The following is an 18766-nucleotide window of genomic DNA, read 5'->3' on the forward strand; positions in this document are numbered from 1 at the left end:
TTTTTCAGAGTGATTCAGCGTATACCTCATGTTCCTGCATAGTCAAACCTCTCCGTCACTCCTTCCTGTAAAACCTGCAAGGTTAAGCTGCCTCAGCAACAGAACTGGAGTATCCTGTGGAATAAGGCTGTGGTGCAGTACGAGGGGATTTGCCTTAATGCTGCTGGCCTCAGGGCTGAGGTTCCTGCCTGGTCACTGCAGGCGCATCAGTGACCACTTTAGTGCCTCAGTTTACTCTTTTTGTCTATTTACAGTGTTTCACCCCATCTGCATTTACAGCCATGAGGGAAGTAGAGAGTGTGGAGAGTGCTGCATTGCTGCGACACAGCTGGCGGCTTGCCTTTGCTTAGAGCTCCTCCTGCTGGTGGAAATGCAGGTATTGCAGGTTTCCTTTTTTTCCCATCTTGTGAGTCCCTGTTGTAAATAAATAAAGACGTGTGTGTATGTGTGGGAGGGGATGAGGTCAGCTAAAACAGCAAGACCTTATAGCATCGCTTTTGTGACTGGTAGCCCACACACACAAACACACACAAACACACACACACACACACACACACACACACACACACACTGCTGACAGGTTTGAGGCCCTGCAGACCAGCTCCTTGGATGAATGAACACAGAGGGGACGTGGTGTTGTGATTCAAGGTGTTGCTCTTAGACATTCAGTGTTAGATGAGTGGTAGAAGCGCAGTTTGCGGTACAAATGTTAGCAGACGGAGAGCCGTAACACCTCAATTCATAATCTGCAATCACTCCCGAACTGTGGACTCTGCTCGGTCTATTTACTGTCCCAGGTATGCAAGATATTTGAATACTGGGAACAACACTTGAAACAACTAAATCTACATTTTGCTGTTTTGTGAGTGAAAAATGTCCATCTCCACATGTTCAGTTTAGTTTGACCAACAGTCCAAAACTCAAAGAATTTCCACTTACAATGATAATGAAAACAGACAAAAAGCAGCAAATCATCCCATTTGAGAAGCTGGAACCAGAAAATATTTCCTTTTTTTTTTTTTTGTTTTGCTTTTGCATGTATGAACATAGGCGTAAAAATGTCTTGCTCAAAGTAACATGTAGGAAAATAAAATTCATGGCAGTGAATGAAGAAAGTAGCTGCCATTTGTCAAATATTCAATTAGTGAGTCAACAGAAAACTAAATGGCAGCTATATTGATAATCACTTAAAAGTTTAATTCACTAAAATGTGAATGCTGGTTCTCTTCACTCTTCTGTGACATTAAACCATTGTAGAGGTGGAAATACTTTTTCCACACTTTTTACACATAGTCATCAGAGCGCTACACCTACAACCGAGCTGCGAGACCGAGCAGAGTCCACAGTGAGTGAATGAATTTGTCTTTATCAACACCAGCACGACGCCACATGGTGCCTCTTCATCACAGATCACACTGATGAACTGTAATAAAAGTCCCGGCCAGGGAGAGAAAATAACAGAAGCGGTAAAGATCATTCATTGTTTTTATTGATAGGTACAACATTAAGACAATAAATGGGCGTCTTGTGACATAATATTAACAAAGTACACAGTTCATGAACAAGCAACAATAAGACATTTATTATTTCTATCTCTAAGTCCCCTGCTGCAGCGAGCACTCCTCTATCCGACCTCCCTTCCGTTGCTGATATTGCGGTTCATTTTTAAACTCTGGTGTTCGTCACCATTCTTGCATACACCTTCGTCAGACGTAGAAGACAAAGTCTGTCGACACCTCCGTTACACATACCCGTGTACATATACAGAATCTATACATACAATCTATATCAACAGTAGGTTAACAAAAAAAGTGCTGTAAATTCATGCTACAGTGCTGTGCTAAATCAAGACCTACAAGTACGCTTTTTCCGCCTAAAAAACAAACAAAAAGAAGTCTGAAAATATTGTTGGAAATCTGCTAAAATGACACACTTCTGTCTGCTATTTCTTAAGAAAAAAACTTGGTTGTTACAAAGAAAAATATCTTTAATAAGTTAACCAAACTTTTTTTTCCTGCAAAAGAAGCATCAATTCATTCTAATCGGCGAAATCTTCACGATTCCTAACGGTCATTTAATGAACTAATTATAAACTGTTATTAAACTTGAGCAGTTAAATAAATTTCACATGATGCTACAGTTTAATGTGTATAATCGTCGTAAACATTAATCTCATACAACACATTCAACGAGTGAATTTACCGATGCATTCTACTGTATCTACATTATACAGTCAAATACTAAAAAGTACAAAAAATAGTTTATGCTTCGTAGGAGACAAATGAGAGCTGACCCAAACCCTGTGACGATGGAGACAATCAAACTAGTTTCACAATGTAAAACGTCCGTGGTATAAAAGTCGCCCCAGTTAAGCTAAAACAAGACCTTCCCGAATGATGCATGGGTTCAAATGAAAGCTTCACTCAGCAGTGACGTGAGAGAAAAGAAAATAAAGTGCCTGTTGTGTTAATAAGATGACAATCGCTGTGCATGAGCGGAGGTTTCAGAACAGGGTTGTTGTCGGGGGTGTGATGGCGGGCGGAAGTGTCCTCGGGCGTTCTCAGCGCAGCGAGTTGGTGGGCATACAGTCACACAGGGCCCTCCTCTCGGCCCTCAGCACCAGCGTCTCCGTCTGCCACGGACAAAACAACATGGCACATCAGCTGAACTCGAGGGTGTGAGTTCCACCTCCTCGCTTTTCAAAATCCTGTTTCTGTCACTTTTACAGACCGCTGAACTGTTATTTTGAAGACATTCTGTGCACCTGATTTTGCCTCTCAGGCACTACTCAGGGCTGACAAAACATCCTCCGACCCCTCTGCATCATAGGTTAAAAATAACAACAATTGAGCTGTTTTTAATTAATATAATTCTGCTAAAGTCCTACAACTCATCAGCTAAGACATCCGGTCACATTTAGTGCCATGTTAAAAAACAGAGTATTAAAGATAACGCAGAGTTTGATGGATCACTGTTCACTGGAAAATGTTTTATTTTGATTTTTTGTCAATTATTTTTAGATTATTTAATAACAATATATCAAAAAGTATCAGTTTTCTATCAAGGTCATTATGGTTTATTATTGGGTTCATATAATGCAGAAATTTATGTGGCATTTTTGTTTTTCGGTGGACTATCATTATTATGGAAAGCATGATAACCAATATAACCATAATTTATATTATCCATGTATATAAATAAAGAAAATATAATTAATATTACTTGTATTTACTTGTACATTATAATAAAAGTAAAGGGACGCTAATGATCCGTATTGATAGCTTACGCTGTAACGCACTCAGTGGTATACAGTAGGTGCTAAAGGGAAAATGGAGCATCAAATACAGTGAAATAAATTTTCTCATTTTCATTTCTTTTACATAAATATATAATGAAAGACATTCACAAAAGGCAAAAGCTTCAAATGTAAAGTTGTATTATTGGTGTAATATTAAACTGTAACTGTTGTATGTGTTGTTATTTGCCTGATATCAGACAGACTTGTCAACTGGTTACAGTCAGCTGAACTCTGTGGAGTGGGTGGATTCAAAGGTCTGGACCCAGGAAATGCTGTTATAATGATATATGTGTTATTTCTGGCAGGCAGTTTCAGATCCCAGCACATCGCTGTAATTGCAACAGCATCTGTAATTGCTCTCCATTTTTATTTACTTTATGTAAAGAAGCAGGAATCCCTATGATACAAAACCCAAAATGAAATGCATAAATCATATTACACAAATAAATACAATGTATAAGATCACATGAAATGCAATGTCTGTAAAATGACCGCACATCATGAAACCTCCTGTATAGCTATCATCATCCAATAAGGTTGATTGCACATGTTTTCCACAGGGACGGGAGGTTCAGCATTTGTCACACAAAATCACAAAGACGGGAATGACACAGGGTCCAGGAAATGACATGTTTTTTTCGGACTCCACCTACCCTGGCATCAAGGTTGAAAGCGGTCTTCTTTAGATCTTGCAGTGCCCTCTGCATGAACTCAAATGCGTGACAATCCACACATGGGCGACCTGGAAATAAGAGGAAGGAATTCACAAAATAGATTCATATGTGTATTTGCTGCTTTCTTGGCCATATGAAAACACACCATGTGGGGTTTCTTTTTTTTTTGCAATTATACTTGATTGTGGCCACAAGGTAATATCACAGGATAATGGCCACCACAGGCTAGTGGTCATACCAGACCATCTGTGTTTTATTGCTTTTAAATTTCCACCTGTAAGACGAAGATTGCGTTATTTCTACTTTTAAAATATACAAAGTCTTGCTTTAAGGAGCTATTTATGTCGGTTTTATCAATGTGGCTTTCACTTATACATTTTGGTGTGAAGCAGAAGCTTTTCCTCTAAATTTAAGTGCACAGAAGGCTGGATCCCAGTGCTTTTTTCCTAACAAAAGGGTCAAATTTCCAATTATCACCAATGGTGGCTGCAAAATAAAAGCAAAGGTTTTCATCTTTAAATCTCCATTGTTTAAGAGATGATAGAAGGGGTCTTAAAGCAGCAGTGCAGGCCCATCTTCATGTTGGGATGTTCGCACACACCAGAGAGGATGACCTACAAATCCCACTGAGAAACCTCTGCAGGGACCTGCTATCATTAGCCTGTGACTATCACTGTGGCAGCCTGATTTCCGCCTAACAAACCTTTAAAGACCAGAAACACCCCAATCTCATATTTAAATCCACATACTTTCGGCAGGGATGACAGTCCCACTCTCCTGATCCGCATCAGCTGCACCGAGACAGAGGAGCTGGACCGCCAGAAGGAGCACCGCTGCCTGCACATAGCCGCTGGATGCCATACTGATGATGATGTGATCAGTTACCTCTGAAATGAGAAGTACAATTTGCAGGTGTGTGGTTTGCACAAATACAACAACGGTAAATGTCCTTACACGGCCGCCAGTCAATCAAACATAATCTAATAGGCTTTGTTTGGAAAAAACAGTCCAGTTTTCATTGGGAAATATTTGCGCGTATTTAAAATATACAGAATACAATAATGTAATGTGTTTATTTAACAAGCTGTATGTTAACCTACCTCGAATCACTCGATATTTTGCAGAACACCAGATCAGCGCAAGATGCCCACCTCGGGATTGTTTAATGTGGATTTAGCGAGTGCGCATGCGCGTGGCACATAAAATTTGGCTTTGGGGACAAGGATCAGGACTTCCGGTGACAACATTCAAAATAAAGCCCTTGAAAAATGCCTGCGATTTTGACGGACCTTACACTTTTACTTCCAGTATTTCCGTTTTCTGCCATCCCACTACTTTTCAGAGGGATATATTCTACTTACCTTCACTACATTTACTTTCCAAAGTTATTTTTTTCACATTAAGATTTAAAATGCAAACATAAGATCAGTTTATAATATATATATACAGTCACTTAAACTCTTGCTCTGTTGTTGCTTATTTGCACCTTGTTCTTGTTTTTCCTATTCCTCTTATTAGCACCCTTATTGTTCCTTATTGTTCTTATTTGCACCTCCATTTGCTATATATACTATATATACATACACACACAAATATGTACATATATAATTTATATATATAATTTAAATGTAAATTAAAATACAGCCACAAATGTTCTTTTCTTATTTACGATTAGGCAATGCCTTTTCAACACAGGCTCTCTACATCAGTAAGTACAACCCTCCATTGTCACATCAGTTGATAAACTGCAACCAGCTACAACACGTTGGACCTAGGCCTATGGAGTCCCAAGTCAGTTTCCCACTTTTCCCAGTTGGTAGTCAAGCACTGTATTAAGGGGGTCTTTTGTTGAGTGGCACTGTGTTGTTCAGGCAGCAAGGCTGGAGTGCAAATAATAAATATAGAATAAATATTTTATATAATTAGTCATTCAGTTTATTTTAAAAGAATCAAGCCAGCAAAATTTAAATTATACGCACCTTTCTGTCAGTTATACCCACAGTTACATTTGTAAGGTGAAATACACCCTTTTTTAAACTTTATTAGCAAAACATACAACATATGAACAATCAAAACTCAGATTTAGCCATAGTAATAAAGTTGACATACATCTTTATTTTTTAATTTTCTTCTAGTAGATTTTCCAGGGCTCAGTGTTAATAAATGCCCCCCACCCTGCTGTGGGCGGGGTCCTAAATGTTGTCTTAGGTAGCCCGTTAAAATGCCCGAACTCAAAACACTTCTTTTTCCAAGATGGCGTCGATGAAGGACAGCGACACCGGCCTGTGGCTTCACAACAAACTGGGATCCACGGACGAGCTTTGGACGCCTCCGAGCATCGCTTCTCTTCTCACCGTGTCAGTAATTGACAACATACGGTTGTGCTTTTCAAGCTTATCGCCCCCAGTGAAGCTGAAACTCCTGCTCGGGATGCTGCATCTTCCCAGACGGACCGTTGACGAGGTGGGTTGCAGTGCGTTAGCTAGCTGTTAGCCTTACAGGTAAGGTAAGCTAATTATTAACTTTGATACACAGTTAAGAAAAAAGATCAATCTCCGGCTGGCTGTAAATCAAAACATTGCTGTCCCTTTGTTGTGTTAGACTTTTTGTGAAATGTCTACCTCCGCGTTTACACCTATTAAACTCGCGTTAGCTTTCTATCTTTATCTACTGGCGACGGTTAACATCGTTAGCTAACTAAGAAACCGCAAGCTGATGTTATTCCCGCAATTGTTCCGGACGTTTTTACCTCACTCTCTATAGAACAACGTTTATACGTATTGAGGTTAACGTTTGGTAGCTACACGACTAACTTGACGTTAACGCATAATTGCGCTATTCAGCAAAGGTTTACCAGCTACGACGGGTAACATTAGCCTAGCGGTTCTCGTACAGACATTATGGTGGGATGGGCACAGGAGCGCTAACTTACTGAGCTGGAGGGCGGTACCAGCATCTAGTCCGACATATCACTTGTTTAGTTGCTCAAACGTTAGATACCCGTCATCACTATGTCTTGCATATTCACACAGTTTGCGAAACCGAGATAAGAGACTTACATCTGCAGAAGTGTGAACCGAGGTCTTCTGAGTCTCTTCACGTGCAAATAATATACTGTATAGTCTAACATATGGTGGACGAAGGTGATATATTTTATGTACTTAAAAATGGCAGTGCATCATTAACAGTACAGAAGTGTAAAAAAAGTATATAAAAGCATTCCCCTTGTTAGAAACTTATTACTTCTGTATTATTACTGGTAGACTACTGTGCTGCAGCTGGTTGAAGTGCAGCTAATTTGAACTAATAGACATTAAGGCTGCAACAAAGTGCTCAAAAATAAAACCCAAATAAATTCAAACTATTCATATAAGACAAAAAAGTCTGGCAAATCCTCAACATGGAGAAATTAGAAGCAGATAATATTTGACGTTGCTGCTTGTGAAATAACTTACACAAATTATCGTCCATGTTAATAGTAGGGCTGCAACTGACGATTAATTTCTCAACCTATTGTTGTCTGTGAAATGTCAGAAAATGAATGAAAAATTCCTGCTTTCAAATGTATGTTTTTATGAACAGTCCAATATACTTCATGTTTGACACAGAAATGCCTCAAACCCTCCAGCTAAACAGCAAGAATTCAGCAAGAAAACTGAAGGTTTATCAACTGAAAGTGAAACAAAAAAAACTTTGCATCTTAAATGTGATGACTTTTCATTTCATACATTCATTTGATGTTGTAATTTGAATGCATTTTGCATGGGATTTTCAGGGTATTGGTCAGAAATATAAATTGAGGACAGCTGTGTGGGCTTTTAGTGGCCATTTGTCTTTATTTTTACAGTTCAGTAACTTCTACATAAAAAAAATATGCAAGGATTAATCATCAGTATGTGAAACAGTAATAAGTTATTAGGTGATCATGAACTTCTCAGGCAGCGTGAGGTGTTCTTCCTTTATTTCACAAACACTGCCTACGTCTCCTCTGCCAGATGAAGGAGGCCCTGTCAGAGATAATCCAGCTGGCCACGGTGGACTCAGAGCCCTGGGTGCTGATGGTTGCAGACATCCTCAAATCCTTCCCAGAGACCGGTTCTCTCAATCTGGATTTGGAGGAGCAGAATCCAAATGTGCAGGATATTCTTGGAGAACTCAGGGAGAAAGGTAGGGAATTTGTGACATGTGATTCTTTTATATTCAATCACTGACTGTCATCTCATATGTTAAAAAAATGTGTATAGCATATAACAAGTGTATGTTAAATAATGACACATAATTAGTGACCTGTTACTCAAACCATTGCTCTGAAAAGGAAGGTGATGTATATGTAGCAGAGCTGTTCCTTAACTGCACATAGGCCGATACTTAAATGAGTATATGCTAAGTTGATATAAGCAATTGGAATCTAGTTATACTCTCAGATGGGGGGGGGGGTGTCAATACTGTACTCATGGATATAGTCATAGAGTTTTGTGTAGGCTGCGAAGTTGAATGTTTGTGCCAGTTCAGCACATTAGCTGATGGATTCTAATGGAAAGAACTATTTTTGTTATTTCAGGGCTGTACAGTGCAACAAAAAAATTGGTCAGAGTGATGAATGAAATTACTGCAGCAGCACCAGTGGGATACAGCTTTACGATGCGCGTGTGAGAGTCTGAAATGGTGCTAAAACGCTTGTCTAAACTGAGATTTTTGTTATTTATTTTTTTTATGGCATTTTGAAATGTAAACCTGCACATTGCCAGAGCCACTTGTTTGTGTGAGGTGAGGGTTTGTTTGTGAGGTGAATCAGCGGTGCATTGCTATTCTACTTGGTAGTTGCAGTCTGTGTGCTTGAAAATCACGTCCTAGCTGCATAGAGTCCGTACATTCAACACCAGTTCCCACAATTTCAAGGGAACGATGCCATGTTGGTACAGGGAAGCTGTGACTCCTAATGAATGTCCGATAAAATAATCTTGGAGTTTTGTACAAGTGGAAATACATGACTCCAGGCTGCATGTTTATACAAGAGATGAACAACACAATTGAACTCTTATCTCACGTAAATGTAAAAAAATATTGATGATGATTGATACATATCATTTTCAACATCTTTTTGATGGATAACTTTAATATTAATCTTATTTTGTTACCTGACCTAAGTTAGTTTAACTTTATGTTAGCTTAAAATAGCGGTAACTTATTATGATAAGAAACACATAAAATACTCACTGCCACATGAAAACAAGTGTGAAAAGAGAGGGAAGTTATTGATGTAACACCAACTGGAAAAGGGGTTTCCCTTGGCTTATTTGCAGCGAGACTCCAGAAAAGATTGGAGGAGACAATGCTTCAATATTGAGTGCTTTTATTAACTGACGTCTGCTCACAGACCCTGGTTGTGACTTAAATCTGTTGCATTCTGTGAAAGAACAAAGAACCCTTGGATTCTAGTTTAGTTGTTAGATCACTTCCCATGTTTGTTTGTGTAAATCAGAGAACTAAAACACTTCACAGATTTATACTGTACAATCAATATGAATTAAAATAAATTTACTGTATAATGATATACATTTACTGAGATTTGTACTGCTCACTTGAAGCATAATATAGTTTTGTGTTGTGTCCCTGCAAATAATATGAATGTCCTTTGCCAGTCACATGGCTGTGTAAGTGATGAATTGCACTACTTGTGGTTGTTTTTAGAGATGAGGTAAAAGACAATCCAATTTTGTGGCCTGTGCTACAAAACTTTCACCCTCTGTTGCTGCACTACAATGTACAAAAAAAGTTAGCATTCAGCCCTGTGTTTTGCCAGCTAGACCACTGAACATCTGCAGAACATCAGTAAGTCCGGTAGCAAAGTGGGTGGGGACAACTAAAGCAGTCACAGACTTCCAAGTACCTGTCCTGTGGTGAATTGCTGGTTAATCTCTCCTCCTGTCCTCCCCAGTGGGCGAGTGTGAGGCGTCTGCCATGCTTCCTCTTGAGTGCCAGTACCTGAACAAGAGTGCATTAACCACTCTGGTGGGACCTCTCACACCTCCCGTCAAACATTTCCAGCTGAAGAGGAAGCCCAAGAGTGCCACCCTCAGAGCAGAGCTGCTGCAGAAATGTGTGTTACTTTCAGCTTCATCTAATATGCATACACACCCTACCAGTGTCTTCTTCTATCTTCTGTGGTTTGCTTTTGGCATATTTAAATGTGTTACAATTGTTTGCAACATCAAAGAAATGTGTGTTTGTTGATTATTTATTTGTATATTCGTTTTCAGCTTCTGTCCCAGACCCTCTGGCTCATAATGTCCTAGTTAAAATACAGGAAATTGCAATTGTGTGTATATTTCATATTTACATTGTGTCTTCTTTTCTGTTCTAGCCACAGAGACAGCCCAACAGCTGAAAAAGACAGCCGGAGTGCCTTTTCACGCCAAAGGAAGAGGACTTGTCAAAAAGATTGACACTACGAGTGAGTTGAAGGCCAATATATGCACCCACACATCTGCTCTTTCAGTGCTGATACCTTGTTTTAATGACTGACCACATCAAAGTTTTTTTTTTCTTTTTGGCAATTAAGGTCTTAAAGACTGTTGGAAAAAATAAATAAATGTACCATCATTACATTAATTTTTATCAGCCAAAAAGTTGAAAGTCAAACTTTCTATTCGGTCACTGTTGCTTATACTTGTATCAATATTTGCATGACAGCTCCTCTCAAGGGGATTCCCAAGGCCCCATTCCGCAGCCCCACTGCCCCCAGTATGTTCAGCCCTCCCAGTAACCGCACACCTATTGCCCCGGCACGGACGCCCCTGCGTAAGGAGAGGGGGGTCAAGGTAAGGTTGCAGTTCCAAAAAACGCTACCAGAAAACTTCCCATCTTTCTGTGGTTGTGTCTTATTGTCATTGAGCTCTTGCATAAATGCGAGGTTTGACTTTTCCTCACACTTGGCCCCTTTTTTTCCTCCTTTTCAGCTGTTAGACATATCAGAGCTGGATATGGTCGGAGCTGGAAGAGAAGCTAAGAGGAGAAGAAAGACTTTGGGTAAATATATTTCCAGGCCTCAGCTACACCATCAACGTGTGATCGCACTGATGCTTATTTAATGTTCCTCTGCTGTAGAAACGGAGACTGGAGAGAAAGCAGCCAAAGAAGAAGCAGTGGTGGAAAACACGACACCCGACTACGCTGCCGGCCTCGTCTCTGCACAGGTACTTCACTCACATCACTCAGACCTTCCTGTTGTGTCTCATATTACCCCACCCCCACCCCCATCTTTCTGTCTTCCTCAGTTTTTCTTTCTCTGTCATAACAAATAATGTTTTCTTCTCCAGAATCCTCTGCCGTCAACCAGCTACCTACCAGCCACACCCAGCATGGTTCCCTCCTCCTCTTACATTCCCAGCTCCGAGGCACAGCCAGGTTAGACACACTGCGTTGTACCGTTAGCTCACAGTGCTTTCGTGCACTTAGAAGTTCAAGGGGGCAAAGACAACCTCCCTGCAGGTATCAGCAGAGCAAGTCAATCTCACAATCTCTCCCTTCACCAACCTCCTCCATAGCGAATGCTGGTGGTTCAGGCCGGGACACGCTGCAGTCGGCTCGACAACCAGAGGAGTCAGCAACAGCGGGCGCCGGCGCCACCGCCACCTTACCAGGCCAGTACAAACAGAGGACGCCCATGTACAACGCTAGCAACACAGCCAATCCGGCAACCCCCACGTCCCCCAGCACGCCAGTCTCCACCCCGGCCAGCAACGGGCCCCCTGCAGCTGCCACTGCCAGCCAGCCAGAGACCCCCGCCCAGCCTCCCAGCACGCCTCAGACCCCGACCCCAACACCAACCCCCACGCCGGCCCAGCCACAGCCCAAAAAGAATCTGTCACTCACGGTAAGGTGGAGACGTAGAGCTTGTGTTGTCGTCACATAACCTCCTTTTCAGTATTCTGTCCATTAAGTTCTCTGTGTTTCAGCTCTCAGTGATCTGCTCAGCCAGCTAAATTCTCTGCCACATGTCTCTGCTCCTCAGAGAGACCAGATGTACGCTGCCCAGGAGATGTTCAAGACAGCCAACAAGGTCACCAGACCAGAGAAGGCGCTCATCCTGGGCTTCATGGCTGGATCCAGAGGTACAGCAATAAGCTTACTTTTACATAAACACTAATTTCTAGTGGGTCTAAATATTCTGCCTTTGTTATCTTATCGTTCTCACGCTTGTCAATTACTGAAAAGCATAACATAAAACATAAAAAAGCACCACAATAATACAAACTAACCGATCGAGGTAGCACTGTCTGTGAGCTAAAATGACTGTTTTTTGTCAAAGCTTCAGTTCCCTGTTGGAAAGGGCTGTCTGAAAAGGTCTATCTCTGTAAGGATCTTCTCCATGATGTTGTCAGACACTTAGAATAACAATCTGAACCTGTCAGTAGGGATGCACGATAATTATTGGGCCGATAACAGGAAATAATGATGTCATTCCGATAAGTCCGATATCATGACGAACAGCCCCGATAACATATGTGTTTTTGTCAGCACGGCAGTGCCTCGCTCCCACTATGACACCCGAATGGCCTGCAGTGAATGCTGCGTTCCAGTGACGTTAGCATAATCAGAAAAACTCTTTCTCACCAGGGAAAAATCAAGAATACCCCCTCATGCCAGAAAACAACTCGTTAACTTGGTCATAATTTTGCTAGTTGCTGACTTGAATTAACATTCGCATTATTTTTTCACATGTTACACACAAAAAATAGAAACATGAACTTAAATAGCCCGAAAGAACGACTGGCAAACGAGGGAACGGGGGAATGTACGTTACACCTTGAATGCAGCATGCGGCACAGCGTGCTTATGAAAACAGAGTTCAGACTTCTTCAAAGTTTCCGAAGTAGATTGTTCGCTGGTTATTCGTAACAAATGTTCCAACCGAGTTCCACTAGGAGCGAGAAATGGCACAAGCTTTAATACCCGATCTGAAACATAACCACCCTGCTTTGATGGAGTTTGGAAAGCGTATGAGGACGGCCGGCCTGCTAAAGACACTAACATTAGCAAGGCAGCCGCAAAGAAGCCACCGGGACTTACGCGTCGGCGAGGCTTTCGAAAAGTCCAAGAAATTTGCCAAAGATGACCCACGGGCTAATGTTATTGAAGATTTAATCATGGACGTGATGGTGCTTGACTTACTATGAACTGCCCTTCTTCAGTTTGTTTACATAGATAAGTCTAAGTAAGGGATTATGTATCTTCCTTCAGGATGACATAGAAGCCATAGGAAACTGCTCACTATACATTATCCCGCTTAGAACACGGCTTATTACTAAAGCATTCAATAGTGTGACACAAAATAGTGATTAAAACATATTTTATTGATTTAAAATGAGTCTACTCTTGCCTGTCACCGCTCTCACTGCGCAGCGGCTCTGAAAGTAAAACACGTAACTCTGCGGCGGTCGGCTAGTTTAGCTGTAGTTTGCGACTGTTATTTTTCACAAAATGGATGAATATTTTTCCGAGCTGGAGTGCACGGACGAGGTGCTCGTTGAAAGGAGGATGCGGAGGCAGAGAGAGGAACAGCTGGTCAAACAACAAAAAAACGCGTATCTCCTGGCCGCAAGTCCCACTCTGAGCAACAGAGGCATTCCTCCTCTGTTGTCATCGATGAACATTTTCCACAAGAACACCACCAGTTGCCGTTTACTCGTGGACGCACAGCCGTTTGTTGTTGTTTTGGCCAGCTGTCACAGTGTGATGTCAGTGTGTGATGTCACCGTGTGATGTCACCGTGTGATGTCACCGTGTGATGTCACCGAGTGATATGATGTCACAGTGTGATGTCAGCGTGCGATGTCAGTGTGTCATGTCACTGTGTTATGTCACAGCATGTCATGTCACAGCGTGACGTCACTGACATCAGTGTGTGTGTGATGTCACTGTGTTCTCTGATGTCACTGTGATGTCACAGTGTGATGTCACAGTGTGATGTCACTGGTGTGTGATGTCACTGTGATGGTCATTTCTAATTATATCATTCTGAGATACTAAAATCATCGTTTGTGGGGATGCATGATAATTATCGGGCCGATAACAAGAAATTATGACGTCATTCCGATAAGTCCGATATCATCACGAATAGCCCCGATAACATATGTGTTTTTGTCAGCACGGCACCACAGTTTGCCAGTCGTTCTAGGCCAAAAGAACGACTGGCAAACGAGGGAACGGGGGAATGTACGTTACACCTTGAATGCAGCATGCGGCACAGCGTGCTTATGAAAACAGAGTTCAGACTTGATTGTTTGCTGGTTATTCGTAACAAATGATCCAAGCGAGTTCCACTAGGAGCGAGAAATTGCACGAGCTTTAATACCTGATCAGTCACCTGAAACATAACCACTGCTTTGACGGAGTTTGGAAAGCGTATGAGGACGGCCGGCCTGCTAAAGACGCTAACGTTAGCAAGGCAGCCGCAAAGAAGCCACCGGGACTTACGTGACGGCGAGGCTTTCGGTGTGATGTCAGGATAAGGTTATTGAAGATTTAATCATGTACGTGATGGTGCTTGACTTACTATGGACTGCCCTTCTTCAGTTTGTTTACATAGATAAGTCTAAGTAAGGGATCATGTATCTTCCTTCAGGATGACATAGAAGCCCGACGCGACACTTCTCCGTAGGAAACTGCTCACTATACGTTATCCCGCTTAGAACACGGCTTACTACTAAAGCATTCAATAGTGTGACACAAAATAGTGATTAAAACATATTTTATTGATTTAAAATGAGTCTACTCTTGCCTGTCACCGCTCTCACTGCGCAGCGGCTCTGAAAGTAAACACGTAACTCTGCGGCGGTCGGCTAGTTTAGCTGTAGTTTGCGACTGTTATTTTTCACAAAATGGATGAATATTTTTCCGAGCTGGAGTGCACGGACGAGGTGCTCGTTGAAAGGAGGATGCGGAGGCAGAGAGAGGAACAGCTGGTCAAACAACAAAAAAACGCGTATCTCCTGGCCGCAAGTCCCACTCTGAGCAACAGAGGCATTCCTCCTCTGTTGTCATCGATGAACATTTTCCACAAGAACACCACCAGTTGCCGTTTACTCGTGGACGCACAGCCGTTTGTTGTTGTTTTGGCCAGCTGTCACAGTGTGATGTCAGTGTGTGATGTCAGTTTGTGATGTCACCGTGTGATGTCACCGTGTGATGTCACCGAGTGATATGATGTCACAGTGTGATGTCAGCGTGCGATGTCAGTGTGTCATGTCACTGTGTTATGTCACAGCGTGTCATGTCACAGCGTGACATCACTGACATCAGTGTGTGATGTCACTGTGTGATGTCACTGTGTGATGTCACTGTGTTCTCTGATGTCACAGTGTGATGTCACAGTGTGATGACACGGTGTGTGATGTCACTGTGTGTGATGTCACTGTGTGTGATGTCACTGTGTGTGATGTCACTGTGATGGTCATTTCTAATTATATCATTCTGAGATACTAAAATCATCGTTTGTGGGGATGCATGATAATTATCGGGCCGATAACAAGAAATTATGACGTCATTCCGATAAGTCCGATATCATCACGAATAGCCCCGATAACATATGTGTTTTTGTCAGCACGGCACCACAGTTTGCCAGTCGTTCTAGGCCAAAAGAACGACTGGCAAACGAGGGAACGGGGGAATGTACGTTACACCTTGAATGCAGCATGCGACACAGCGTGCTTATGAAAACAGAGTTCAGACTTGATTGTTCGCTGGTTATTCGTAACAAATGATCCAAGCGAGTTCCACTAGGAGCGAGAAATTGCATGAGCTTTAATACCTGATCAGTCACCTGAAACATAACCACCGCTTTGACGGAGTTTGGAAAGCGTATGAGGACGGCCGGCCTGCTAAGGACGCTAACGTTAGCAAGGCAGCCGCAAAGAAGCCACCGGGACTTACGTGACGGCGAGGCTTTCGGTGTGATGTCAGGCTAAGGTTATTGAAGATTTAATCATGTACGTGATGGTGCTTGACTTACTATGGACTGCCCTTCTTCAGTTTGTTTACATAGATAAGTCTAAGTAAGGGATCATGTATCTTCCTTCAGGATGACATAGAAGCCCGACGCGACACTTCTCCGTAGGAAACTGCTCACTATACGTTATCCCGCTTAGAACACGGCTTACTACTAAAGCATTCAATAGTGTGACACAAAATAGTGATTAAAACATATTTTATTGATTTAAAATGAGTCTACTCTTGCCTGTCACCGCTCTCACTGCGCAGCGGCTTTGAAAGTAAACACGTACGTTGTGTAGCAACCGCCTCTCACCGTGCGCCGGCAGGCAGGAAAACTTATTTCTTTACAGATATTCAGCGAAATCATGTCAAATGTGGAGAAGTGACGGGATATCCCAGACCCGAGAGAGACGTAGCTGGAGACAGAGTTTGGTTTACCGCTATTTTTTCGGACTGATGGATAAAAGTCCTGCATCAGCTGATTTCTGCTTTCAGCGTCAGACATTAAAAAAATCTGTCTCCAGTTTTGTCTCCACTTAGCAGTCTTTTAGCAGACCGATCGTCCATGCTGTGTTTCTCTTGGTGTTTTTTTCGTGTCTGTCGGCTTCAATCTGGTCAATCTCTGCGTCCTCAAGTCTTTTGTGTCTTAATATCGCTCCTCCTGTCTGTCCAGCGTTGTTCTTTACTTTTCTCATCTTTTTTGCTGGGGACATCATTCTCCAGCCAAGTGTTTGGTCCTCTCCAAACAAATTAAAAATAATGTACGGAAAATGCTCTATATTATGCCACTCAAATCAGCTGGCGATTTGTTATTGAGCTTGGTACATTAAGGAATTGCCCCTTTAGTCTGACTGTTAGGAACACGCGATTGACCAATCAGAGTTGAGTATTTAAGAGTGCCGTCTTCTAACTTCTGTATTATTTTTGTTGTCATTGAGGAATGCACTTTTTCAGTTTGTTTAAATAGAAATGTTTGAATCTAACTTGTGCCAGTGCATTAATTTTCTATGTATATATATATATTTTTTTTTTGTAAACTTCTGGAATACACTTTTTCAGTTTGTAATCCTGATGCATGTATTTGCATCATTTCAAGGGGCCTTTATTTTTTATATCAGTAAGTAATGCACCTTATTTAAATTGATGTGAGATATCAAATAGGTTTGTTTGATAGCTTTAAGAACATGTTTGAGAGGCTTACCAATAGTTTTTCATTGGAAAAATAAATATCTCTTCATTTAACGAGTCAAAACTGTTTTTGGTTTTGTTCGTGGTATCGATGTCATGATGTTAGGTATATGTGTGTGTTATCGGTTTAGGAGCTGAAAGTTATAGGTTATCGATATCGGTTTTAAAAAACAGTTATCGTGCATCCCTACCCGTCAGCGGCAAAAACAAACAGTTTTAGTGGATCAACTTTGACGAGTGCATTTGCCCCTGAGGATTATGTTGCACCCACTCCAGCCCATTTTGCAGCTGCCAGCTGAGGCGATCTACCAGACCGGTTCCAGAACTACTGGACCATATCCCTATTAGTCATTTCGACCCCAAATATGTAAAAGAAATATATGAATATATATAGGGCCCAGGTTTAAAATTAGTGGACCCTGCTTCCCGTTTAACTGAATATGACTAACTGAGCATAACCATTTTCACTTTCACTGCTCCCAGCTCACTTGTAGTTTCTTACAGAATAAATTGAATGGCTTTTTTAATAAGCAAATTAGGCTTTGCATTAAACAGAGCAAAGCTATGTTGAGAATGTTTGAATGCAAACCAATGCCAGTGGAGAGACAGAAACAGCAGTGCTGTCAGTTTAAATGCAGAAGCTTCTGATTAAAATGAAATGATTTGATTTCTGGTTATTCTGACTTGTATGACTCACTGAATGTGTAGAAAGAAGCACGAGAAGAGTTCCTGTCTTTCTTGCTGTCACAGGTTTAATATATACATGTGTTGTGTGGAGCATATGACCATCTTTATAATGCTGACCTCAGGTCTTTGACACACACACACACACACACACACACACACACACACACCTGGTCAGACCAATAATAACTGGTCTGCTTCCTCTGGTCTGTCCTGCAGAGAACCCGTGCCCGGAGCAGGGGGACATCATCCAGATCAAGCTGAGCGAACACACGGAGGTCCTGCCCAAAGCCGACGGCACCGGCAGCACCACCATGCTGGTGGACACAGTTTTCGAAATGAACTACTCCACAGGGCAGTGGACCCGCCTCAAGAAATACAAACCCATCACCAATACCTCCTGAGGCGCTTTCGCTCGCTCAAAATCACACACACACAATTTCTTATCCACTTCAAAGAAAAAGAAAAAAAAACATGTTTACACACATACAAGTATTTGCAAACACGTTTGGGCCAAATCAAGCACTGGGCAGGTGAGAGGTCGTCAAGGAGAGAAAGGTCCTCCCTTTTCCTGCGCTGCCAAAATGCAGGACTCTATGAAGAATATTTCTGTACTTTTTGTTTGTTTCCATTACCCTTTTTATTGTTTCTGTTTTTAAGTCACCTGCGATTCCTGAATGACGCTGTGGTCAGGAGGGGTGAGAGTTAAACACGAGTCTGAGCAGAAGAATCATTGTCACGTCGGGCACCTTTCAACGTTTGTACCGAGGTACAATCATGTCGCGTGTCTAGAGCGAAGAGGAGACGAGCTGTCTGTATTTTTCTGTATGAATGTGACATTCGCAGCTTATCTTGGACCTTTCAGAACAGAATCATGATTTGAGGGAGAGAAAAAAAAAAGAGAACAATGACAGTCATCATAGCGGTG

At 41.8% G+C, this 18766-nt stretch overlaps 2 protein-coding genes across 4 annotated transcripts; one reads left to right on the forward strand and one right to left on the reverse strand.

Moving 5' to 3' along the window:
- Positions 1–1502: 1502 nt before the first annotated feature.
- On the reverse strand, positions 1503–6975 carry c23h4orf48 (chromosome 23 C4orf48 homolog). 3 transcript variants are annotated; one of them, XM_041964980.1, is made up of 4 exons: positions 6905–6975; positions 4722–4859; positions 3952–4040; positions 1503–2632 (listed from the first exon to the last, which is right to left on the reverse strand). In XM_041964980.1, the coding sequence occupies exons 2-4, from the start codon at positions 4831–4833 to the stop codon at positions 2561–2563; spliced, it is 273 nt and encodes a 90-aa protein (XP_041820914.1). In that variant the 5' UTR covers positions 4834–4859; positions 6905–6975; the 3' UTR covers positions 1503–2560. The 3 variants fall into 3 exon arrangements, with proteins under 3 accessions (XP_041820914.1, XP_041820912.1, XP_041820913.1); XM_041964978.1 differs by lacking the exon at positions 6905–6975 and adding an exon at positions 6827–6857; XM_041964979.1 differs by lacking the exon at positions 6905–6975 and adding an exon at positions 5073–5289.
- Positions 6194–18755, forward strand: nelfa (negative elongation factor complex member A). Its single transcript, XM_041964975.1, has 11 exons — positions 6194–6435; positions 7968–8139; positions 9911–10072; positions 10337–10426; positions 10666–10793; positions 10932–11001; positions 11080–11168; positions 11292–11379; positions 11520–11848; positions 11987–12086; positions 18058–18755. The coding sequence occupies exons 1-11, from the start codon at positions 6226–6228 to the stop codon at positions 18240–18242; spliced, it is 1623 nt and encodes a 540-aa protein (XP_041820909.1). The 5' UTR covers positions 6194–6225; the 3' UTR covers positions 18243–18755.
- The last annotated feature ends 11 nt before the right edge of the window (positions 18756–18766 follow it).

This window comes from Chelmon rostratus, chromosome 23, assembly GCF_017976325.1.
Source record: "Chelmon rostratus isolate fCheRos1 chromosome 23, fCheRos1.pri, whole genome shotgun sequence".
Classification (NCBI taxonomy): Eukaryota; Metazoa; Chordata; class Actinopteri; order Chaetodontiformes; family Chaetodontidae; genus Chelmon; species Chelmon rostratus.